Raw genomic sequence first — 23,208 nt, forward strand, 5'->3', positions numbered from 1 at the left:
TAGAGGCGACTGCCGCCACCACCGGCAAAATTAGGGTTTCGAAGCTTTGGTCTCAGAAAAGGGGATGAGAGAAAACTTTTCTAAGAGAGAGGAAAATTGCTCACCCCTATGCACTAATTCTCACCCATTTCATTTCACAAATTTATAATAATGATTATTATATTATTCTGTAATTTCACTGTTGCGTTAAATTTTGTCTACTGATTTTCTCGTCATATTAACCTAGTTTTTTATTTTCTACACCAATTATGATCTAGGTAGAAATATTTTGCAGACCTTGTGACATCCAAATGGAAAGACATGGACATGACGATAAATGCGGGTCGTTGAGAGTACTAAATGCTATTCGAAAGAGGGATGTGTATATATGCCCCAGTGCTTTCATATTTTTTATATATTTGTCTATATTATTTTAATTTTTCACCTATTATCAATATGAGTAATAGTGTAATACACATGTTTACATAATAAGAGTTCGAGCAAAAAAATCAAATCATATATATTATTCTGTTTTTTCTTAAGGTATAGACTAGATTAAAGTAGTTCGTAGATGTGACTGAGATTTTTGGGGTTTGTAAAGCCAAATAGTTGGAAGCGATTGCGTACATAGAACATACTGATTACATGAAAGCAGAACTAGGATCGATCTATTATCATTTCTAATTTGTTAATACGCACATAATTATTCTTGTACGAAATGATAAGTTTAGATAATTGTGTAGTCATATCACTGCAATAACTAATGTAATGAATGCTGCTGCTGACCCATTATATTTATTCTCTCCTTTGTTCCTCTTTAATTCTCTTAGGTCTTAATACAGAGAAGAAGAGGAAGAAGAGTAATCAAGATTTGAGAGAGAGATATTCAAGTTTTTTTTTTCATTTTTAAAGATGGTACTATTTTCTTCGCGGTGTGCAATGAAACGAGATGTTGTTATCAGTGTGATGATCTTTATAATCTTAGTTTTAATAATTTTGTCGCGTTCGAGTTCTATCCAGGCTGGAAGATTCATCACTACGAAAAGAAGGCATAATTTGAGCGTTGCTCGAGTACAAGATTACAAGAATCATCACGCGTTTGTGATCACGGAGATGTCAACGTTTAATAAATTCAGAGGAAGAGCATCTAAAGTTAGGAGAAAGATAGACGGTAACGAAGACGAAGAAGAGAAGCGAATCATCCCGGCAGGTCCAAACCCCTTGCACAACAGGTAGTAGGTTAATGAGAGATGCAAAACATACTTCGACTGCATAATTAGTTCATTATATATATATATATATATATATACAAATATTAGTTTTGATTTTGAGATTAATAATTGTTCTGAAGATAACACATTTTCTGCTAAAGTTTCATTCATCTCGTTAGATCGATATTGTATTGAGAAGCTTTTTAGATTGGGCTGGAAAATCTAATATATGTGACTGTGAGGTAGCGTATTGGTGTTTAAAACCTCAAATGTCTATTATTTGTAACGAATGTAAATAGACTTGCCCAACCGATAAGTAAAAAGTCTTTAAGATCCCGAGTTCAAATAACGACAACAACAACAGAGTACCTAACATGCCCTCAGTTCCACCCAAAGAATCATGGATACAAGGTCCAGAACTTTTTGTTGACCAGCAAAGTTGTCAAATAGCTCAACTCAAACCCTATTTTGTTGGGATGTAAATGTTATTCAGGGTTCTACAAAGCTAGTTTAATAAAAATTGGACCCACAACTTTCTTCATGCTTCCCATTGGAACTCAAGGAATATCAATATCATTTGATAGTAAAATAAATTTTCCTAGCATACAGAAGGATGCATTTGTTTTTTTTTTTCATCAGAAATATATATATATATTCCATAACTGAGTTCCTTACAAGAACAAAAAACACCATCAACCTTCTAACATCAAGCCTTGACATAAACAGGCCGAGAACACCTAAATCAATGAAAAAGAAAAAGAAGGATGCATTTATTTATTTTCTAATAGGTGGTAGGCGTTCATTAATATATATATCTCCATCACTTTCAAAGCAATTCATAAAAGATACTTGCAGTAGTACATAAGTAAATTTTGTAATTATAGACTTACCCCCACAAAATGGTTTATCTAGACTTGAACCCCACACTGGCATATGTGTTTACCTTTGACCAGCCGCCGCTCATCTGTTTCAGTCTTTCAGTTTATTTTAAGTACAGTATGTTTTTTCTTCTGCTTAAACTTACATTAATCGTATATTTTAAGCACCATTGATTTCAGAGTTAAAGCAGCACACTATCTGGTTTCAAAATTCTAACCATTAGCATGTAATAACTAACTCAAACAGGTAGTATATATATGATTACCTCGCATGTATTTTCTTACAATAAAGCTATATACATCACATGTTTCTGTTTTTTCTCTCTGTTAATTCATTTGTTTGAACTTCTGACCCAATAAACACCACTTTGGATCATTGCGGTGACAAACACAATCAACAGTGGCACGAGGAAATTTCGTCCTACGGTCCTACCTTCAAGACAAGATTAAAAGACCACTTTGGATCGTTGACTTAGGAATAGACTTTGAAATTTTGTTCATGTATACGTGGGTCAGTGCTATGAGCTAGAACTTAAACAAAACGAATTTTTAAAATAATATATGATCTTTTGTCAATAACAAGAAACAATGACGTAATTAGTTATAGGCTTCCTATAAAAAACTGGAGTAAATTTGATTTATAAGTTTTTTGAAAACATATCGATGCGTTATGCTTGACCAAATATATGAATCTTTTTATTAAGAAATATTTACACGGCAGTTTTAAGTTTTTAATAACACTATAAAACAGTTTGTGCTCCTCAGACACTTTTTATTCTCCCAATACACGTTTCACTCCTCCCAATTAATGAAACAATTGAAATCTAACTAAAGTCTAACTAAATATAAAATATTTAACTTTTTTTTTATTTTGTGTTCTTCTCTCTCTCTTCTTCGTCCTCTTTCTTCCAAATTATCTATTTCTTTTCTAAATTAAAATCTGAATTTTCATATTATTTTTTTAAAAAAACTTGCATGTAATTATTGTCTTTGTTTCTTAATCTATGTTTTAAGATATGTCAAGGCGTATCTTCCGATGATGGTGTAATAGTTATATATATGATAACGACATTAATGGCAAAGACGTAATCGACTTTGGCGAAGTTACAATTGATACGTAGACGACGGTGGAGACATTGGTGGATGACGCGGAAGACCCATCATCCAACGTTGGAGGTACAACTAACGCCGCGCCCCCTTTATTATGCTTTGTTTTATGTTGTCTTTCATGTGTCTCTTCCACGTTCTCTGCCATCTTCACCAACGTTTTTTGTTAACAACCGTTCTTTGTCGTCTCAACCACCATTCTCTGGCGTCTTATGAGTTTTCATTACCATTCTACGGCATATCATCTACCATTTTTTTATTTTAATCTACATCTTCATGTTTTTCTTTAAATTTTTACGAGTCATCTGAGGGAGTATATAGAGGTGGAGAGGAAGTTAATGGACTCATGTAGATATTGTTGATATCTTTTAGGTTGAAATCGGTCTTTATAAAGATGAGATTTTTTTTTGTGAATGATAGATAGCTATAAGAAGTGAGAATGAAATAGATGTTGTTGAGGTGTGTATGGACCGACAAGCCAACGTTTCAAGTTGTAAGGGTCACATTGCTCCTAAGATATATGCAGAGGAGACTGAGGAAGAGTTTAAGGCAAGGAATGCACCAAGGATGTTCTCGTGTACATGTGGATATCGAACTCCGGTGTAAATGTGGACATCGAACTCTGATGTACATGTGGATATTGATCTTGGTGGACATGTGGATAGTGTACTCCAGTGTTTTGAGATGAATTGTGTTGTACATATATATACCTTGATACATGTATAGCTTCATACATATAAATATCTTGATACATTGATAGCTTGATATATATATATATAAACAAAGATTTCTCAAATTACAAAGCATCTCCTACAAAAATTTCTCGTTCCACCCACATGTGTACAAACTCACCACAAACATTGATGTGTTGTTTATATCTCACATACAACTAGTATTCTTTTGATTCACTTACGTGTACACATGTACACCTCACATTGTGTCCACAGCCAAGTTGTATAGCCTTATTTAGTATGTATGTACACATCACCCAACCCCATGAACCTTATTTAGTATCAGTGTATCCATCATACTCCATCAATTAAATATTTGCTTCGGTGTATAATTACGTTTTAAATAGTTTTCTAAATATAGAAAGAAACCTTCTTTTGTTCCAGTGTCCACAAACCTAAGTTGTACACATGTACATTAAATTCATATGTTGTCCACAGTTATGATGTTTACATGTACATTAAATCTACATATATGTGGCCATGTTTTAGGGTTACAAATTTGCTTTAGGTTTAAGTGGTTAGGATTTTGTTTATTGAGGGTTAAATCTACATATAAGTGGCCATGTTTGCGTCATCTAAATTTTACTTAATTTTTTTTAATGAGTGATATTTTTGTAGTAATTTTATCTTTTTTCGTATTAGGGTTTCCGGAGTTTTCTGCAAATATATCTCAGAGTCGACATTGATTTTTAACATACAATCTTCATTATATTTTATGTTTTTACCTCTAGAAGTTACAAATATTATATATATTTACCGATTAGAGCCCAAAACCAAGAAAAAACAAGTTTTAATATCTCAATCTACGGATAGTTAATTTCGAAATAGCCATGTGAAGTTAAGATAAATGGATCACTTTTAATTACTTACGGAGAAAGAAAGCATGATTCATCAATCAGAAAGAACCAGAAATATAGTCGACAAAAAAAGGAACCAGAGACATGAAAAGCAGAGGAGAGAGATACGTGATTCACTTTAGAGATGGTAATGAGTTTTAAGAATCTAACAATTGGACGGGAATTCTAGCGGAACTGCGTGACTCATGATTTAATGGGTTTTTTTTATAACTGACTCATCTAGGTTGTGAGAAGAAAATCGAAGAAAAAAAAATCAAAAGATCTAAGGTTTATGTTTTGGAAGGGTTGAGAAACAATGAGTTTTCTAAAATCAATTGTCTGTTAAAAAGAAAAGAAAAGAACGAAACTAATGAAGAAGAAAGTCACGTGAAATAAGAGGATAGGTCCCACTAGTTAAAAAAAATGTAACTTTGGTTTGGTCTTAGTTGAGGGCATCAAGGTAAACAACCAAAATAAACTACCCTAGTAGCTGAAACTGTCCTAAAATGTAATAAAAACTTGGAAACTGCCCTATAGTGTAAAACACTCTTTTATTAACATCTGCATTAGATTAGATACGATAGCCTTTGTTTTATATCGCTTTAACGAAAGTTAGGCCAAACAAATCGGTAAAGTTTAACACAAATATCTATGAAAATATAATTACATTTTCAAGAATTTAATAAGTCAAATCTTATTGTCTTGGTGTGCACTGTAAAGTACAGAAAGTCCTGTCTGTTTCAGACGCAGCAGAAGCAAACATACAACTTGCATCTTCAGCCGTCGATCTGCAAACCAAAATCCAAATATTCACGTTCCCGAGCACTAACGTTAAGGTGGGCCGTAACGTAGGTGATAACATCTCTAGAAGCAAAACTCATTAAGGTGGAAGCTCACTTTTCACCACCCTGCCGTCGCTCCTTACGTCATTTTGATGACGTAATCGTTCTCTTCTTTCCACACGTGGTCTTGAAGCACCTTCCTAGTATCTACTCTGAAATTGCTTGTCATTAGTAAATGTTTACTCCCTCCGTTTTTTATTATAAGTCGTTTTAGAGAAATTTTTTTGTTCCAAATTATATGTCGTTTTCGGTTTTCTATGTAAAATTTATTAATAATTAATGTTGTATGACCAATGGTAATATATTTATATTTTTCTATTGGTTGAATTGTGGTTAGGTAAATAGTTAATGATGTTTTTGTTTAGAAAATATAAAAAATTAATGGTTTTCTTAATCTACGTGTATAGCTGTAAAACGACTTATATTAAAAAACGGAGGGAGTATTAATCTTATCTCTTACTTAAATTATCTTTCTTTATAATTTTCTTAAAAAGATTCGTACATAAATTACTAAAGATATATTATATATATGCATATAAATAAATGACAATTCATCTCTTTGTCTCCCCTTCTTCACTTGCTGTGCTAGTTCTTAGATGCTTTAAGATCTCTCTGTCTTTCATTTTTTTTTTGGTATTTAAAAAGAAAGAAAAATGAATATTTCCCAAAACCCTAGCCCTAATTTCCCCTTCTTCTCTGATGAAAACTTTATTAATCCTTTCATGGATAATTTCGATTTCACGGATTTGATCTTCGACGTTAATGAAGGAGGCAACAATAATGGATTCATCCAGGAGGAAACTTCATCTCCGATAAGCATCGTTTCATCGGAGACATTTACCGGCGAAAGCGGTGGATCCGGCAGCGGAATAACGACGTCAAGTAAAAAGGAACCAACGTGAGTTTTAGTTATATTTGTTGGCTAGATTCTTCTTAACCAAAACTTTATCAACTTTATTAATATATAACAATTGTTTTAATAGTTTTGGATGCAAAAGTAGGGGAAGTAAAGACGGTGAGACGAAGGAGATGGGCCATAGAGTTGCATTTAGAACGAGATCAAAGATTGATGTGATGGATGATGGTTATAAATGGAGGAAATATGGGAAGAAATCTGTGAAGAACAACACAAACAAGAGGTAATCAATTCATCGAAAAGTTGAATAACTCGTTTCATTTAATTATTGAATGATAATATCAGTAGTTGTTTATTAAAAGTTATTATATGGTTGCTTGATCATTTTCTATCATCATCTTGTAATCCTATTGGTATACTAGAATATATTCCACTAATTAACTAGATCATATAGTGATTTGAAAACTGTTTAATGGTCCCGTATTAATTACCAACCAACCCACTAGTATTAAAAAAAAAAACAGATTCCACATGCATCCTTGTCTACGTTTTGTGTTTATATATATATATTCATATTTTCTGATTGAAAAGAGGTAAATTTACTAATCCATGGCTGGGAATCATTGAGCATATAGATCTTATTTTGACTTATATATCATTGAAGAAACAAAACAAATCGCCCACATGTATCTTGAAAACACACTTTAGAGATCAGTCTCGGCTATGCAGTTTATTATTGGTGGGAAATTTATTAAAGTAACTAAAACTAATGAATGTGAATATATGTATATAGGAATTACTACAAATGCTCAAATGAAGGTTGCACGGTGAAGAAGAGAGTAGAGAGAGATGGTGAGGATGCATCTTATGTGATTACAACATATGATGGAGTGCATAACCATGAGAGTCCCTCACATGTCTATTACAATGACATGGTTTTGTCATATGATCATGATAGTTGGAACCAACACTCTCTTCTTCAAGCTATCCAACAAATATCTCCTCCATACTGAGATTATTAGATAACTACCATCGTAATCTCAATGTATTATTGCCTTGTGTAATAATAAAAAGTTGGTTATATTGCTTATAACTGTATTGATATAATGTAAATGGTTATGAAACCTTTTGTAGTTATCTTTTTTTTTTGTTCACCTTTGTAGTTATCTAGATATCAAAATATCAATGTATATATAGTTCATAATATGCAGTATTGTACTTAATTTTATAAAATGTCTAGAATGATTTTTCCTGGATGTTATTAACCGATACAATCATACCAAGTATACATATATGTGTTAAAGAGTTATCTCTTCTTGTAATAAAGGTGGAAGAAGAAACCACTTGACTGCGTACAATATCATCGCTAGAGTTCTCATCTTCTATGTGTCTTTGAAATATACTACATCCGCTAGGGGTATCAAAATGAGTTATAGCTCATGAGCATGATCTCTGTTTTTTAGATTCATTTAATAAATAAACTTAATAATTGAGCTTAAATTATATCACGAGTTATATGAACAATCTTTAATGATCATGAGCTAATTCATGAGCTTGGTCGCTTTTATACTTTATATATACATATGAATTCAATTTTTTGTTATGCAAGAAAATATAGTTTCTTATAATCGTACTTATCTTCTAAAATTAAAATGTAAAACCAAAAAATTATAAATATATACAAAAATGTAAAAGAATATTAATATCAATCCTCGTATCATATATCTTTAGAATTAAAATCTAAAACAAAATATTCCTAAGACTCTCATGCAAAATATATATCTTTATTATTTGAATAAATAAAGATTTTGAACATGAATCATCTCAAGACTTTTATGTAGAATAGTTTTTCGGATCATTAGTTTAGCTTTGATTTAATTTATTATTAGGTGTTATATTTATTCAGTATTTAATATTAATGTTTTGGATTAACTTTAAATTATATTATGAAAATATTTCATCTTCTAATTTATTTTCTAATTTTTTTTTTTATATTTGATCGCGAGTTAGCTCATTTAACTCATAATCTAGATGATCTGAGTTCGAGTTTACATATTGAAGCTTATACAATAAATGAGCTGAGCTGAGTTGAGCGAGTTAGCTTATTTTGACACCCCTACCCTATATATTAATCCTAGAGGATTACAACATGTTTTTGTAGATATGTGTCATCACGAAGATGATTTTTAGAATTCTTAGAAAATAATTGGTCCATATAAACATATACTATGTTTTTTTATTAAAACGATAAATTAATTAGTAGTGTACAAAATAAGTTTTTTTCCTTAAATAAAAGCTACAGAATTACATAATATGATTAACATATATATGATAATTAATAATTATGAATAATACATATTTGATAAATATGATTAAAAATATATAGATTTTTTCTTATATGTTATATTTTGATTTTTTTAAACAACTATAAATTACTAAAAGTGGTAAAATTCTCATACTGAAAATTTTGCGATCAATGGTTTAATTTTTTTTGTTCAAGCAAAATACAAATGATCATATATCGTAGGGGTGAGAGTTTGGGTTTGTATCCAGTATTTAGAATTTTCGTATATTTCGGTATAAAGGTATAGAAACCGTTTGGGTATTTTTACACTTCGGATCAGGTTCAGGTATTTTATGTTAGGATATTTTGGATCAGGTTACGATATTCAAATTTTGAGAAAAAAATAAATAAATTATTCATTGTTTGCGTTTTTTGTATTTAAAATATACTTTTAACTTAACTAATTTTTAAAAGATTAAACTATTCATAGGTTTAGAGATAAACTTTAATTCGAAGTGATCCTGACAATCCCAAAAAAACACACTTCTTCAAATCGAAGTGATTTTTAATGTTGGAAGCACTATATATATTATTTCATTCAGATTAAATAATTTAGTCTTGATTTTGTTTCTTAAAAAGCTTTTAATGAAATATCTTGACAAGATTCCAGTCACCTTCTTTTGAGTTTGTTCGAAGAATGAGAGATTTGATCATTCGTCTAATATTTGTTTCTCCTTAATATCCTATATAACTATTATAATTGTAAGAATGAGAGATTTGAACTATTTATTATAATTTTCAGGTTTATCATTTAATAAATCAAATAGTTCTTAGTTTATACATAGTTTACATAAAATAGAATGGTAAAGTATTATATTTTTTTTTAATCTATATACTCTTAAGTAACTAAACCTCAAAAGAAAGGCTAATAAAATAAGGAATTTTTTTTTGTTCTAGAATTAGATGATTTTTAGACTGTACTGGTGAATATATACTAGACAAACATCTATTTATCGAGTCTGCACTTATATTTTATAACTTGATATATTAGATTTGAACATTAGCCTCTTAATAGAGTTTGCTGTTGATTTTCTTTAAAATATTGATATTTAGATATGTATTTGGAGTGAAACTAATTTTTATAAATGTTTATATTTTTAAATTGACACTTATGTAATTCACCAAATTCATTGAAAAAGTTTTTAAAAAAGCTAAATTCATATCAATGAACAAGAGACGAGAACCACAACATAATTTTAAAGAGGTAGAAAATGAGATCACTTATGGAGATTCAATAGTAAACAAATCGAGAGCAGAAAACCTAATCCTCTTTCGTCATTATACAATCGATGTTGCTTATCTAGTTTTGGTGATTTGTGTCAATCGCAAAACTTAATTTTCTTTTGTGCATATGAAATCTTAAAAATAATTAAAATAAACTGTAAGACATTAACTCTTCAACAACAATGATACATTTAAGAGACCGATATATTTGTATTTCTCGTAGATCGTTAAAATTGTAATGTTGCATAATCTTAAAGCCATTTAATGAACAAAAATTATTATAAAAACTCAGCCCAAAAGTAACATAAGTATTTGTGGAAAAGCCCATATGCGACTCAGCGGTAGCTTTTCCGGTTTACATATATGCGTTCAAATCTCGGCAATATGATGAGCATCCGGAATCAAGTTCGTGATAGAACAATACATCAACGATTGAAAGCGGATTTGATTGAGCATATATGGCAAAAATTTGGAACAAATCAAGATTTCAACTAATCTGTTTTTTCTCGTTTACGGTTTGTATTTGTATTTTTAATATGTTTTTATGTCATTTTTAATAAAAAATTGATGTATCAATTTCTTTCAAATCATTCAACTTTAAAAAAAAAAGAAAAAAAAATTTAAGTACCCCAATGAGGTTCTACCAATGGAGGATGAAAAAACTAAATAGATTAATAGAGATACTTAACCTTTCAAATCACTACATTATACACTAATTTAATTTTAAGTACCCATTAGGGCATCTCCAATGCAACACTAAAATTTACTCTATATTTCACTCTAAAATAGAGTAACTCTATTATAGAGTTGAATTTGCTCCAATGGTTCACTCTATAATAGAGTTACTCTATAATAGAGTGGAATATAGAGTAATCTTGTTTTTTTACTCCAAATATAGAGTGAAAAAATAAGATTAGTCTATATTTCACTCTATTATAAAGTAACTCTATTATAGAGTGAACCATTGGAGCAAATCCAACTCTATAATAGAGTTACTCTATTTTAGAGTGGAATATAGAGTAAATTTTAGTGTAGCATTGTAGATGGTGTTAGGGGTCCCAATGGATGGAGGTGGTCTAAGTATTAGTGGAAAAGCCCATATGCGACTCAGCGGTAGATTTTCCGGTTTACACAAAGGAAATTACTATCCCGGTTGAAATGACTCCGGTTTATAAAAGGATTTAGTTTGATTTACGATCCGGTTTTTTGGGTAAACAGTTAAACGCAGGAAAGGAAGTCGTTTCAATTGTTCTTCCGCCCACTACCTTTTAGTAATTTCGAAGGGAATCTCTGATCTCGATCCAGATTCATTCGTGGAGGAACCCTACTTCATTGATTACGGTGGAGAGATCTGTGTTAACAATTTGAATTCCCTTTGTCGTAATCGCAGATCCCGCTGCTTCTCTCGATCGATGTCGGGTTGATTTCTCGCACGAGGAAGGTGAAAAGAATCTGAATCGAGATTGATTAGTGTTGGTGTGCTATGAGTGTTAGTGTATAAGCAAAAAGAAAAATGAAGTTTTGGAGAGAACGTGAAAGGGAAAGCAAAGAGCAGATCTTAGCGCCATTATGTGGCCAAGTTCGAGTCTTGGTCGTTGGTGATTCAGGTGAATGATCTAGCTAGGTTGATTGATAGATCATTGTGGTTAGGAGTAATGGTTGTGTGGTCGTTTAGTTAGTATCTTAAGCCACCTTTGTTTTCCTTACACTCTGTTATGTTTGATTTTGCTTATGATGAGTCATGGCTCATGTTCATGTTGAGTCTTGGTCGTTGGTGATTCAGGTAAATCACAAGCTCTACGTTCATGTAGGTTTCTAAAATTATATGGAACCAAACCAAGTTAGTCGTTTAGAATGGTTTTTTTTTTTCAGATTGGTATATACACATGGACACTCATGCTAGACCTGATCGTGTGTGGCTCAGGTAGATAGATCATTCTGGTTAGGGGTAATGATTGTGTGGTCGTTGAGCTATCTTAACTCAACATTGTTTTCCTTAGCGAGTGTTACTTACTGTGTTTGCTTTTGCTCATGGCTCATGTCAATGTTTGAGCTGAAAAGTGTGAAAATATCCATACTTTGCATCATTTGAGTTAATTTTAATCTTTTCGAATCTCAATTTTTTTAATTTTTTTTTGGTTAGGTGTGGGGAAAACATCACTTGTACACCTCATTAACAAAGGTTCTTCTATTCATCGTCCATCTCAAACGATTGGATGCACAGTTGGTGTCAAGGTAACTTAAACCGTCTCTAATGTTCTCAAATTTCTTTTGGGAGATGAAGTTTTGATTTTTCTTTCTCTTACTTTCCTGTTGTGTAGCATATAACTTACGGGAGTCCAGCTAGTTCTTCGAGTAGCATTCAAGGGGATGCAGAGAGAGATTTCTTTGTTGAGCTCTGGGATGTTTCAGGGCACGAGAGATACAAAGATTGCCGCTCACTCTTCTATTCGCAAATCAATGGTCTTTCTTAACTAATGTATCCATGTTTTTCATCCTTGTTGTGTCTGAAACAATGTCATAAAGCGAGAAATTTACCTATTTGCAGGAGTAATATTTGTTCATGATCTCTCTCAAAGAAGAACAAAAACAAGCTTGCAGAAATGGGCGTCTGAGGTTGCAGCGACTGGAACCTTTTCAGCTCCTCTTCCCTCAGGAGGTCCTGGTGGTCTTCCTGTTCCGTACATTGTTGTTGGAAACAAAGCAGACATTGCTGCGAAAGAAGGAACAAAAGGAAGCAGTGGAAACCTTGTTGATGCAGCTCGTCATTGGGTCGAGAAGCAAGGTTTGCTTTCCTCAAGTGAAGAGCTTCCTCTCTTTGAAAGCTTTCCTGGTAATAGTGGTCTCATAGCGGTAAGTAATCACTAGTTTCTGTTAATCGAATTCAGTGTTTGCTTTTTACTTATATGATTTGGTGTGGGCGCAGGCAGCTAAAGAAACCAGATACGATAAGGAAGCTTTGAACAAATTTTTCCGGATGGTTAGTGTCATTAAACACACCTTTCTTTAAGGTTACGTCTTCTCTATACTGATAAAACTATTTTTTGTGGTTCTTTTAACAGTTGATAAGAAGAAGATATTTCTCAGATGAACAACCAGCAGCTTCACCGTGGTCTATTTCGCCGCATCGAACCTCATCATCCCAACGGTTAGATGACGAGATCACAAGCGATGATGACCAATTCTACAAGCGAACAAGGTATAAAACAACGCTAAAAGCCAAAGATCTTTTAAAAGTTAGGTTTGGTCTTAACAGTTGATTGTTGCAGTTTTCATGGAGATCCTTACAAGTACAACAACAACACGTTACCGCCACTTCCAGCACAGCGCAACCTAACTCCGCCTCCAACGCTATTTCCACAGCAGCCGGTCTCTACTCCTGACAACTACGTTATCCCGAGATTCTCACTTTCGAGTGAAACAAGTAACAATGGCAGTGGTAGATCAAAGCGAATGGATATTAACGTTTGAAACCATGCGATCTCTTTATCGTTACAAGAAAACTTAATGAAGATGTGTTGCTTTTGGTATTTGATGGTATCTATTATTCTTTTTTTGAATGTTCCAATGGTTTTTCTTTTTATTTCGAGATGGATGCAAGTGGTAAAGTGAATATGCGTGTAACCAAACCCTCTTTTGATTGTTCTCGTAGCAAATTATGTCTGAAACAGAATGAGAAAAATTGTGAATGATTTATAATAATACTTGTTGATAAATATAAGTTGAATTTACAATCTATTTGTTCGATTTATTATCACCCAAACAAAATTGATATAATTTACAAAAGAAAATGTTTGATTTAATTCAGCTTTTGGTAAATATTTAAAAGGAATATTCACTCGTACATTTTAACAGAGATAGAGTAGAGAGAGAGAGAGAGAGAGAGAGTTGGACACGACAAGCTGTTCCTAACACCAGCGAGAGTCGCGAGATAAAACAGCGAAGGTATGTGACTTTGTGCCCTAAGAATTACACTTTCCATTGAATCTTTCTTCTCTCAGAACCTTCTGGGTTGCTATTTACATATGCAAAAACCCTAAACCCTATTCCGTAGTTCTGTACCCTTTGCTCAATTTCGAATTTGATTGAATTTTTTTAAATTTAGTATCAGATTACAATCTTCCTTTAAAGTGACAAGCTTTTCTTTAACTTTGTGTTCTTGATTAATTCCTGTAATGCGCAGTGTGATATAAATTTGAAGTCTTTAACAAGAAAAATGGTGGAAGTGTGGTGGCCTCTGTTAGCAGCAGCAGTCCCTGCGCTTATCGGAGGACAAGCATTGAGGATAAAGAAGAGACGCGGGGAAGAAGAGAGGATCAAGAGTGCTCGAGGAAGAGAGAAAAGCTCTGACGAGATCTTTGTCTGCGAAAGAGTTTGCACTTCCAAAAGAATGCTGAAGAAAGTTGGAGCCTTCTCTAAAGATCCTATTCCCGACACTTGTGTTACTGTCTGCGGTGTATCTGAGCTTGACGCTTGCTCTGATGCTTGTGCTCGGACCGTCTGCGTGAACCAGCACCAAGTTGCTAACTGGAATGACATTTGTCTAAGGAGGTGTCAGAGTGAGTGTCTTAAGCTCTCTTCTTCTTCTTCTCGCTCTTCTTGATATGTTTTAAGAGTTTGAATCTCTCTTTTGTGTTGTTTGAGTTTGAGTCTGAACGCTATGATTGGTTCCTTTTGAATCTGAATTTTTTTTTTTGTAAGTTAAATAACATTATGAGCAAATCTTTGGTGGATTACATTTACATTTCATCATGTGAGGTTTGTTTGGTAACTTTCTCAGCTGTTTTGTGAACTGCTTCTCCTATGACACCTCCTGCTAGTTTTGCTGATTCTTCAATTGCTTCTTTGCTTACTTCAAGGCTCCTTGTGGCCGCCTCTTTTACTTTCTCTCCTTTGTCTTCTCCTTCTTTGTCCTTATTGTTATTGGCGCTGTTGCTTCTGAAACTGTCACAACAAAACAACACACAGAAGTTTAGTAAAACGGATTTTGAAGAAAGGCCAAGATCATAGTGTTTACTCTAGATTTGGAGGGTAAAGCTTCGTTTGAATCTTCTTCATTGCACCTTGAATCAATTCCCAAGAACTAGGAGGAAACTTCTTGCCAAAGATCCCACATATAATCTTCACAAGTGAAGGATTCTCTTCTTTCTTGGCTACACCATCATCATCTGAAGATACCGGCAAAATCCCCCTAGAGATCAAGAAGATGATGATGATGAAGAAATTAAATCTGATTCTTCTTGATTCATTCATGACCTATATATTAATTCGTTAAGAAGCTTCAGAGATATCAAGAAAGGGACCAAAAGGAAAGTGAGAGATGAGAGAAAGATGACGCCACGTTTCTAGCATCAATAGAAGCAGATCCGACTTGTGCTTTGAACGATTCTTGCGTAACACATACATTGACTTTAGAGAGAACTTAATCCAATATTTAATTAGACATTACATAGAAAAAATATTCATTTCTGTCTCGTATAAGTTTAAACACACAAAATTTGAGCAGCTCCCTCTTCTAGGTAACACATGTCCTGAACCCTTGATCAAAACCATGTCATTGTCCAGATTCTTAGCTATAATCACTTCACCACATCTTCTCCACCAATCACTTCATTTGAAGAAACAAGCATGATCAAGATTCATCGGCTTCTCATACTGTACTGCTATACACCCCTCAGCAACAACCCAATCCCCATTCACAGCCGTTGCACAGCTCTACAAACAGAGCCCAAGTGATTTAAAATATTATGTTCTTGAAGACTTTTAGTTAACTCATTGGAATATATGAGAAGATCCCATAAGAATAAGTATGTACCTTGGAACAAGTGTAGACAATAAGTGTCATCCAATCCCAGCAATCCAACGATTGCTTCAGCCCTTCATCAACAACACCCTCATGCAGAAAATATATCAAAGGAGACATGAGTTGCATCTCAAACACCATCGGAGAGTCGCAATGCCTGCACTTATCAGGAGACTTCAGGTCTTCCCTGGCCAGCAATGGCTTACCTCCATATGAGTACCTGACCATGAAGAGACAATCAGACCAAAGCTCAAAAACCATTCAGTAAAAACGATTACCTGAAACATTGCTCAGAGTTCGCATCTAGTCTTTTTTTGAACTTAAGGTAAGTCCTATCTGCGTTCAAAGCTTTGTCATATTCATACTTCTCATCCTCCCAAGCTTCTTCAGCTTCACTCTCATCGTTCTTGCTTGTTTCTTTATCCTTAATGGACATAGACGAATAACTCATGGAGACACGTTCCACATCTTTTGTTGAGACTTTCTCTTCCTTTGTGTAAATGTAGAAGCAGGGAAGCACCGCGCCAGTCTCCACTTTAACCTGATCCACTGACTTCAAAGGTGAAGGCTTTGCTTTAGTCCCTGAGCTAGCATTGCCACTTGGTTTACTCTTCGGTTTCTTGGAGTTGGATGCAACCGTAGTAGCAGCCTCCGCAATGGCTTTAGCTAAACTCTCAAAATCAAAATCTTCATCATCATCATCACCATCATCGTCTAACCAATGAGTTTTGGAAGGTGTATCCTTAGGTGAGGCAACGGGAAGATCCTCTGAATCAATAGATTCTTTCTCCTTTATAGCTTTCTGAACGCTTAAAGCTCTCCAGCTGAAGCAAAACCAGATGAAACACAAAGTTCAGACCTTTGATCATTCTTACATAATCATAAAAAAAGATAAAACCTTTGTTCAGAAGCTCCACATTTAGGCATCAAGCAACCGAAGATATAGAGAGTACGCTCTTCTTCAGTTGAGATTGGGGAGTAAACCTGAGCTACAAGGGAGAGTTTACTTCCACAGGAACAGCAGTTTAGTAGGTCTGGTTTCGGTATATCATCTGGTAATGGTGGCCAGTCCTGGAAGCAAACTTATGATCAGTACCCAGAAAGAAAGATTTGAACTTTTATGTGAAAGGAGTGATGAAGAGAAAGAGTGTTACCGGAAGACCTCCGATTTTAGTTGTGTAGTGATCAGAAGACTCGAGCTCGTCTTCTGCCCACTGTCCAGGCAAACCCAGAAGAACTCCGACCATGATGATAACAGAGAGATTTCTCGGTGAAGTTAGCTCTGTTTCGAAACAACAACGGTGAGGACGACGAAGCGAGAGGTGGGAGAGAATAAAGCCAGTTAGGGTAATTAGAAAACCGGTTTAAATCGAACCAATTGGTTTAAATTGAACTGAACGATTTCAATTGAACCAGTTGGTTTTATGATTCATGCCACTACTAGGCAGCACTCCGTTTATGAGATGGTAACGTTTCTTTATTTCTAGGGAGATTTGGAAAAATGAGACATTTTAAACTTTTGTTTGTCATAATAAAACTTTTCATATTTTTAGCAATTCTGGACATATTTTACCATTTTTTAATGGAAAAAATAGTAAATTAAATTTTTAAAATGTAAAAAAATATGAAAAGTGTTGGAAACATAGGTATGACAATATATATGTTTAAACTTTAAAAAAAAAAATTAAAATCATATTTTATTTTATCTTTTAGTTACAGTTAGAATACTCATTCTGTAATCTACCTAGTTTAAGTTTTAAACATAGACTAGATTTCCACCCGCACAACCGTGCGGGTATATATTTTCACATTTATATATATAAATATTTGTTTTACATAATTATTATATATTTTTAATGTTACTCACATATTTAAATATTTGTATAATTATGCCAAATATAATAATTTTATAGTTTTCATCTGTAAATTAAAATCATCACATATATATGTTGCATATTATATATTTGTCCTATTGAATTTTCGTTTGATTACTAAACTAAAATTTTTAATGCGTGAACATATATGAAAACAATTTTGTATTTAATATATCATAATCATGATCCGTAATTCAAATCGCTAGATTTTTTTAGTAAATTTTTAATGTTTATTAATTTATCTAATAAATTACTGTATATTAAAAAGTTTGAGATAATTTAAATTTTTATACATGTATTATATAGTTTACTAATATTAACCCGTTCTACCAACATATTATATTTTTAGCATAAATATTTTATATTTATAAAAATAAAATATGTTAGCTTATAAATTTAAAATAATTTTATCATATTTTGTTCAATATAACGTTTTTATTTTAAAATGATAGATATTATCATAAAATTGATAAAATATGATATAATTTTATTCTTTTAGTAAAATTTCATTACTAATTATAAAATTAGTTGAAAATATTTATATTCAATTTATGACAATTAAGATCTTATTATAATCTTTTTCAAGAGATTTGTTAGAATTTAAAAAAAAACTAAAAAAATTAAAAGGTATAAAAGATATTATGATTAAAGTAGTTAAAAATATTATATATATTAGCATTAGTGATATACATTTAATAGAAAATTTAAATGATGGTCCAAATAAAAATATCACTCATCAAAAAATCATGATATTTATTTTATTAGAAAAAAATATGAAAAAATTAAAATAGAAATAAATATTTATTTCTAACAAAATCTTTAAAAATTATTATTAAATTTATTTTGAAATTAATAAATTTCATTTTATTTAAATTTTCGTTTATAAACCAAAACTATATTAAATTTTAATTTCTAATGATAATTTAAATTAAAACTAACTAATTTTCGAAAGTAAATTTAAAAAGATTCTAAGAAGATTTTAAAAAGATTTTGTTAGAACATTTTAAATATATTATTTGTATTTCAAATAAAAAGATAAAGATATTAAAGATATAATAATGAATTTATGTAAAATATGATATTTTCTAATAATGATCCAAACTAAAAAAATCACACATGAAAAGAAGTCATGACTTCTGTTTTAATATATTAGATATATCAAGGGTATATACCGTAAACTATCCTTTCTTATATATTCTAGCAAATATAGAATCAGTTACGTTATAATCAAGAAAGATGTCTTCGGTATACCTACAGCTTCATAACAATATATATTATAGCCACAACTCAATGATATAGGTCTGTTATATTACGTACTTGTTCTGCCTTTTACATTATATGACGCCTACATGAAGAATACATTTCTCACCAACTATACGGTGTTCTGCTTAGGTAGTGTACATATTCTAAACAAATCGTGAAAATATGAAAACTTCCATATTCAGTTAAAGAAGTTTCCTAAATCTAAACTAAATCTCTCAAAATATATTTGAGAATATTTTCTCCACGTTCTTCTCCTCCTTCCACGATCTTTTTCTATTTGGTTGTGTTTCTCTCTTTTCATCCACAAAGTCATCTCTTTTCTCTATCAATACAATCTCTTCTCTCTATCAATACAACATGGTGATAATCTATGTTAAGTATGGCGAATGGGTGTCTAGTTGCAATGAAGAGTGGAGTTTCGTGGTATACACATCAAGGCGTGGTCGAATGGTAACATTAGAAACTACTACTCCATTGGAGAAGCTCAAGAGGATCGTGTGTGAGGATCATATCTTCTCTCTATCAATACAACATGATCTTAATCTATGTCAAATCTGGTATCTTCTCTCTATCAATACAACATGATCTTAATCTATGTCAAATCTGGTGTATGGATGTCAAGTTGCAGTGAACAATGGAGTTCATGGCAAAGAAAACCATGGTCCAATGATAACATTTATTGAAGTTTTAATCGTTGTAACCAGAGAAACATGAAAACACTAACAGGTGAAACTTTGATTGAAAAAAAATTGTATTGCTGAGGTTTTACCTCTATTTGAATTTTCCAATAACAAGATCAAGGACTCTTCATAAACAGCCTCAAGCCAATTAAAATCATTCGATAAAGAAACAATTACAGAGCATAATGAAACTGTTACAAGCTCTAAAACTTTTGATTTGAAACCAGAACGTTTATAAAAATGATCCAGAATTTCATCAAGAGCCATGAACCATGAGAATCTGAATGAAGGAAAATCAAAGAGAAACTAATAGCTTCACAACTCCAATTATTGTTGCTTGAACCTCCTTTGGTTCCCTTGAACCTCTCAGTCCAGAGTACTACTCGCTTGCTGCAACTTTGTGTCTTGCACTGAGGGTAATAGTATCACCCACCTGATACAACACACGAAAGTCAATTTATCTTCCAAGACTAGTGAACAAATCTTTTATGTTGAAACTCATATTCGAGGTTGTAGACGCTGAAAAATGAAACGGTGTACAGTTCTGTGCATAATCAACGATCAGAAAAGATGGATTTCTTACATGCACTAATCCCACTACATAAACAAATCACTTAAGTCTACAATATCATGCTTGTTGACTGTAATTAATAAAAAAATACTGACTTCTTCGTTTTTTTCAGTTCCGTCTCTTGGAATGCAGATCCAATGCATGTGTTCTTTAAAAGTCAATAATTAAAAGACAACAAAGAAAAGTAAAAAAGTTGTGATTGTGGGAGAGGAGATGGTTGAAGCTGACACTGCCAAATTACCTCTGTGTGGTTCATATAAATCCTTGGGAACGAAAGACACTTGTCACGGTCTGCCAGTAGTCAAAATACAACACCAGGCACGTAAACTGCTCTATGGGTATCAATATTCAATAACCCACCGAGTTTTAGGTTTTATTCTCCTTTAAATATCGTTAGAATAACTGAATGCAGTTTACAATTTGTATTATATTAAATATCATGCAGTAAAATTGAAAACAATCGCCATCTATACACTTATTAATATATATCACGTACCGGCTGGCAACATTAAACATGAAGTTATGTTAATCGGCTCCATGATTATATATCTAACCAAACTAAGTCGTCCTTATTTTTATTAACTAGTTTTAGACTTTTGTTTTTTAATATGTATATATTCAGTAACGATAGATAGTCGGCTAGGTTTGATTTTTATATAACAAAACACATCTACTTATGTTAAAATATGTTATGGCTTTTCTTTCTTGTCAACATGTTATGGAATTCTTTTCTTTTTTTTTGTTTGGAGTGCGTGTAATTCGCTAACTAATACTCTAGGAAAAAAATAGAATTTTATAAAATCGAGAATCAGATTAGATCTGAAATCAAAAATCGTATCCATATTCAAAAGCTAGACCAGCAAAACCACGTACGCGGTACGCTCACAGAAGGTAGAGGCAAAAGCTGACGCGGATAAAGCGTGTGCATGTCCCAGTGAATGACATTATTAGTAATTTGTTCACAAATGCTTTATCTTTTTTTTTCTGATAGAAAAATATAAAAAGAACGTAAAATAAAATATTTGAATACATATTGTGTAACATTGTATTCGTACCACCCAATCTAGCTGTAATTTTGCTCTATTAAATATTGCATACCTTCCTCAGTAGCTTTCTTTATATATGTTCTCTCCAGTACAATCTCCATTGCTCTAATATCATATTTTCAAGAAAACAAGATAGGACTCTCTCTTCTCACTACAGCTTTGGTCGTATGGATGATCTAAAGGAGGTTTAAATCTCTCAAACCCTTCTTCTTATTCTTCTGTTTTTCCTCCAGAGAATAAATTTTAAAGTTGAAGTGATCCATGATCATTCACTTTTACAGAGTGAATTTTTACATGTTTTTTGAACTAGTCTCTTATATATCGAAATTAGGGAATCTTTTGAGAATCAGAACAAACGATTTTAAGGGGCTTTTTTCTTTTGTTGGCAGAACAAGAACTCGCCATGGCTATCAGTACCACAGTTTGGAGACTGGGATCAGAAAGGAGGAACCATTCCTGACTACTCAATGGATTTCACAAAGATCAGAGAGATGAGGAAACAGAACAAGAGAGATCCTTCTCGAGCCAGTCTTGGCAACGAAGAAGACCTCATTAACCCTTTTCATAACCAACCTACTTCAGTTGATAATACTAAGCCTAAACTCACGACTGTTCACAGCGACAACAACAGAACCAACACTGAGTTCTCTCACCACCAGCCACTTTCTCCATCTGTAAGAGATTACTTTTCAAATTTTTTGTTGATATCTGAATGATTGATTGTGTTCTCGATCAGTTCTGTGCCATTAATATAGGCTATCGAATATAACTTTGTAGTAATTTGGTTACACAATATTTGTTCTATATAGTTGATCATGTGTTTATATTCATTAAGTTACATGCATACACTTGAATTTCCCATCTTAACATTCATTTTTTCTTGATGTGGGTGTATATGATCTAGATGATTGATAGTGTCTTCAAACCGTTAGGTAGGTGTTTTTAATTTAGTTAGGTTGTGGAATCTAGCTTTGTAACTTTATATGGTTAGATGTTGGGTCACACATTGTTTGTTCTACTTTACCTTTTTCAAAATTGCAGACTTTTTTTTTGAGATTTTGACTGAGTCGTGTCTATGTGAATTGGATGATTGTGTATTTTGGATTATAGCTGTGTGTGTTCATTTGATGTGGGCCTTACCTTCTTGGGTTGGTTGCTTATGGAATCTAACTTTGTAAGCATTATATGGCTTCTTCTAGCAATTGGGTGAATGTGGTCCCTCAGTGTTTGGTCTATGTTAAGTTGCTAGCTGCTATTTATATATACACATGATATTAACACCCCCACCAAACTTCATAAATTAGATTTTGAGTTTATATTAGATCTGGATCATGATTGGGTATGGTTGAGGGGGTTTATATGGTTATAGAATCACATCAAAGAGATAACTATATAGTTCTTGTTCAAAGTAAAGCATAATCCTTTACAAGAAAAATGTGTGGCTTATAACCTTTTGTGATCTACCACGTGAACTGCACAGACGAGGAGAGGAATCTTCAGCTGCTTCAACTGCTGCGTTAAAGCTTGAAGGTTTTTTTTTATAATAGAGACGATGAGGAGATGAATCTTCAGCTGTTTCGATTATTTATAATAATGAAGACGGAAATTAAAATGAGTAATGGTGACACCATTACACTTGTATTTTTCTGCGGAAGCAGTAAAGTATTAATCAAGTTTGTCTGCTGTTTACTGTTATCTTCCAATGTCTAACTATGTTTTTGGTATTAATTTGAAGTGTAGTTTAACTTTCTCTCCTTCTTTTTTTGTTGTAATTTTCTTTTTTTCCCAGAGATTGATGTTGTCAGTATTGTGTAATGCAGAGTAAATTCTTTTGTACTTACTTTCAATTGCGTTTGCCATCTAACTATCTAATAATCAAAACACATAAGATACGTTTACTACAATCATCCTCGTAAAGTCTTAAACTCAGTACCTTAACTAAGCTTATTGGAGGTTATTGTGT

The 23,208-nt window shown here is 32.6% G+C and overlaps 7 protein-coding genes across 11 annotated transcripts; 5 read left to right on the plus strand and 2 right to left on the minus strand.

Moving 5' to 3' along the window:
• Window positions 1–152: 152 nt before the first annotated feature.
• On the plus strand, window positions 153–1,523 carry LOC103873906 (CLAVATA3/ESR (CLE)-related protein 21-like). The gene has a single exon (XM_009152309.3). It carries the CDS (start codon window positions 892–894, stop codon window positions 1,213–1,215), a length of 324 nt encoding a protein of 107 aa, XP_009150557.1. The 5' UTR covers window positions 153–891; the 3' UTR covers window positions 1,216–1,523.
• Window positions 1,524–6,137: 4,614 nt separating this feature from the next.
• On the plus strand, window positions 6,138–7,696 carry LOC103873907 (probable WRKY transcription factor 51). 2 transcript variants are annotated; one of them, XM_009152310.3, is made up of 3 exons: window positions 6,138–6,482; window positions 6,568–6,723; window positions 7,234–7,696. In XM_009152310.3, the coding sequence occupies exons 1-3, from the start codon at window positions 6,238–6,240 to the stop codon at window positions 7,451–7,453; spliced, it is 621 nt and encodes a 206-aa protein (XP_009150558.1). In that variant the 5' UTR covers window positions 6,138–6,237; the 3' UTR covers window positions 7,454–7,696. The 2 variants fall into 2 exon arrangements, with proteins under 2 accessions (XP_009150558.1, XP_009150559.1); XM_009152311.3 differs by having other exon boundaries at window positions 6,181–6,482; window positions 6,583–6,723.
• A 3,525-nt stretch (window positions 7,697–11,221) lies between these two features.
• Window positions 11,222–13,724, plus strand: LOC103873908 (small GTPase LIP1). 2 transcript variants are annotated; one of them, XM_009152312.3, is made up of 7 exons: window positions 11,222–11,615; window positions 12,152–12,243; window positions 12,330–12,471; window positions 12,557–12,861; window positions 12,935–12,988; window positions 13,071–13,207; window positions 13,278–13,724. In XM_009152312.3, exons 1-7 carry the CDS (start codon window positions 11,522–11,524, stop codon window positions 13,477–13,479), a joined length of 1,026 nt encoding a protein of 341 aa, XP_009150560.1. In that variant the 5' UTR covers window positions 11,222–11,521; the 3' UTR covers window positions 13,480–13,724. The 2 variants fall into 2 exon arrangements, with proteins under 2 accessions (XP_009150560.1, XP_033128201.1); XM_033272310.1 differs by lacking the exon at window positions 11,222–11,615 and adding an exon at window positions 11,823–11,932.
• Window positions 13,725–13,742: 18 nt separating this feature from the next.
• Window positions 13,743–14,760, plus strand: LOC103873910 (uncharacterized protein At5g64816). Of its 3 annotated transcripts, none has more exons than XM_009152314.3 (2): window positions 13,743–13,953; window positions 14,192–14,760. In XM_009152314.3, the coding sequence occupies exon 2, from the start codon at window positions 14,225–14,227 to the stop codon at window positions 14,609–14,611; it is 387 nt and encodes a 128-aa protein (XP_009150562.1). In that variant the 5' UTR covers window positions 13,743–13,953; window positions 14,192–14,224; the 3' UTR covers window positions 14,612–14,760. The 3 variants fall into 3 exon arrangements, with proteins under 3 accessions (XP_009150562.1, XP_009150563.1, XP_033128211.1); XM_009152315.3 differs by lacking the exon at window positions 13,743–13,953 and adding an exon at window positions 13,963–14,061 and having other exon boundaries at window positions 14,192–14,744; XM_033272320.1 differs by lacking the exon at window positions 13,743–13,953 and adding an exon at window positions 13,999–14,066 and having other exon boundaries at window positions 14,192–14,744.
• Window positions 14,587–15,321, minus strand: LOC103873909. The gene is made up of 2 exons (XM_033272316.1): window positions 15,026–15,321; window positions 14,587–14,952 (listed from the first exon to the last, which is right to left on the minus strand). The coding sequence occupies exons 1-2, from the start codon at window positions 15,259–15,261 to the stop codon at window positions 14,748–14,750; spliced, it is 441 nt and encodes a 146-aa protein (XP_033128207.1). The 5' UTR covers window positions 15,262–15,321; the 3' UTR covers window positions 14,587–14,747.
• A 61-nt stretch (window positions 15,322–15,382) lies between these two features.
• Window positions 15,383–17,282, minus strand: LOC103873911 (probable 20S rRNA accumulation protein 4). Its single transcript, XM_009152316.3, has 5 exons — window positions 16,966–17,282; window positions 16,710–16,882; window positions 16,090–16,635; window positions 15,824–16,031; window positions 15,383–15,723 (listed from the first exon to the last, which is right to left on the minus strand). Exons 1-5 carry the CDS (start codon window positions 17,056–17,058, stop codon window positions 15,619–15,621), a joined length of 1,125 nt encoding a protein of 374 aa, XP_009150564.1. The 5' UTR covers window positions 17,059–17,282; the 3' UTR covers window positions 15,383–15,618.
• Window positions 17,283–21,173: 3,891 nt separating this feature from the next.
• On the plus strand, window positions 21,174–23,092 carry LOC103873912. The gene is made up of 3 exons (XM_033272321.1): window positions 21,174–21,430; window positions 21,635–21,919; window positions 22,726–23,092. Exons 1-3 carry the CDS (start codon window positions 21,413–21,415, stop codon window positions 22,771–22,773), a joined length of 351 nt encoding a protein of 116 aa, XP_033128212.1. The 5' UTR covers window positions 21,174–21,412; the 3' UTR covers window positions 22,774–23,092.
• Window positions 23,093–23,208: the final 116 nt, after the last annotated feature.

This window comes from Brassica rapa, chromosome A06 (genome assembly GCF_000309985.2).
Source record: "Brassica rapa cultivar Chiifu-401-42 chromosome A06, CAAS_Brap_v3.01, whole genome shotgun sequence".
Taxonomy (NCBI): domain Eukaryota; kingdom Viridiplantae; phylum Streptophyta; class Magnoliopsida; order Brassicales; family Brassicaceae; genus Brassica; species Brassica rapa.

Excerpts from the sequence above, each read along its gene's own strand:
- LOC103873912 (XM_033272321.1), top strand. Across the intron at positions 21,920-22,725 it reads ACCAGCCACTTTCTCCATCT|ACGAGGAGAGGAATCTTCAG; the intron begins GTAAGAGATTAC and ends TGAACTGCACAG.
- LOC103873910 (XM_009152314.3), top strand. The coding sequence starts at position 14,225 with ATGGTGGAAGTGTGGTGGCCTCTGTTAGCAGCAGCAGTCCCTGCGCTT.
- LOC103873908 (XM_009152312.3), top strand. The coding sequence starts at position 11,522 with ATGAAGTTTTGGAGAGAACGTGAAAGGGAAAGCAAAGAGCAGATCTTA. Across the intron at positions 11,616-12,151 it reads CTTGGTCGTTGGTGATTCAG|GTGTGGGGAAAACATCACTT; the intron begins GTGAATGATCTA and ends TTTTTTGGTTAG. Across the intron at positions 12,989-13,070 it reads TGAACAAATTTTTCCGGATG|TTGATAAGAAGAAGATATTT; the intron begins GTTAGTGTCATT and ends TTCTTTTAACAG.
- LOC103873907 (XM_009152310.3), top strand. The coding sequence starts at position 6,238 with ATGAATATTTCCCAAAACCCTAGCCCTAATTTCCCCTTCTTCTCTGAT. Across the intron at positions 6,483-6,567 it reads TCAAGTAAAAAGGAACCAAC|TTTTGGATGCAAAAGTAGGG; the intron begins GTGAGTTTTAGT and ends TTGTTTTAATAG. Across the intron at positions 6,724-7,233 it reads AAGAACAACACAAACAAGAG|GAATTACTACAAATGCTCAA; the intron begins GTAATCAATTCA and ends ATATGTATATAG.
- LOC103873909 (XM_033272316.1), bottom strand. The coding sequence starts at position 15,261 with ATGAATGAATCAAGAAGAATCAGATTTAATTTCTTCATCATCATCATC. Across the intron at positions 14,953-15,025 it reads CTTTACCCTCCAAATCTAGA|TTTCAGAAGCAACAGCGCCA; the intron begins GTAAACACTATG and ends TTGTTGTGACAG.
- LOC103873906 (XM_009152309.3), top strand. The coding sequence starts at position 892 with ATGGTACTATTTTCTTCGCGGTGTGCAATGAAACGAGATGTTGTTATC.
- LOC103873911 (XM_009152316.3), bottom strand. The coding sequence starts at position 17,058 with ATGGTCGGAGTTCTTCTGGGTTTGCCTGGACAGTGGGCAGAAGACGAG. Across the intron at positions 16,883-16,965 it reads CTAAAATCGGAGGTCTTCCG|GACTGGCCACCATTACCAGA; the intron begins GTAACACTCTTT and ends GTTTGCTTCCAG. Across the intron at positions 15,724-15,823 it reads TTGTCTACACTTGTTCCAAG|AGCTGTGCAACGGCTGTGAA; the intron begins GTACATACTTAT and ends CTCTGTTTGTAG.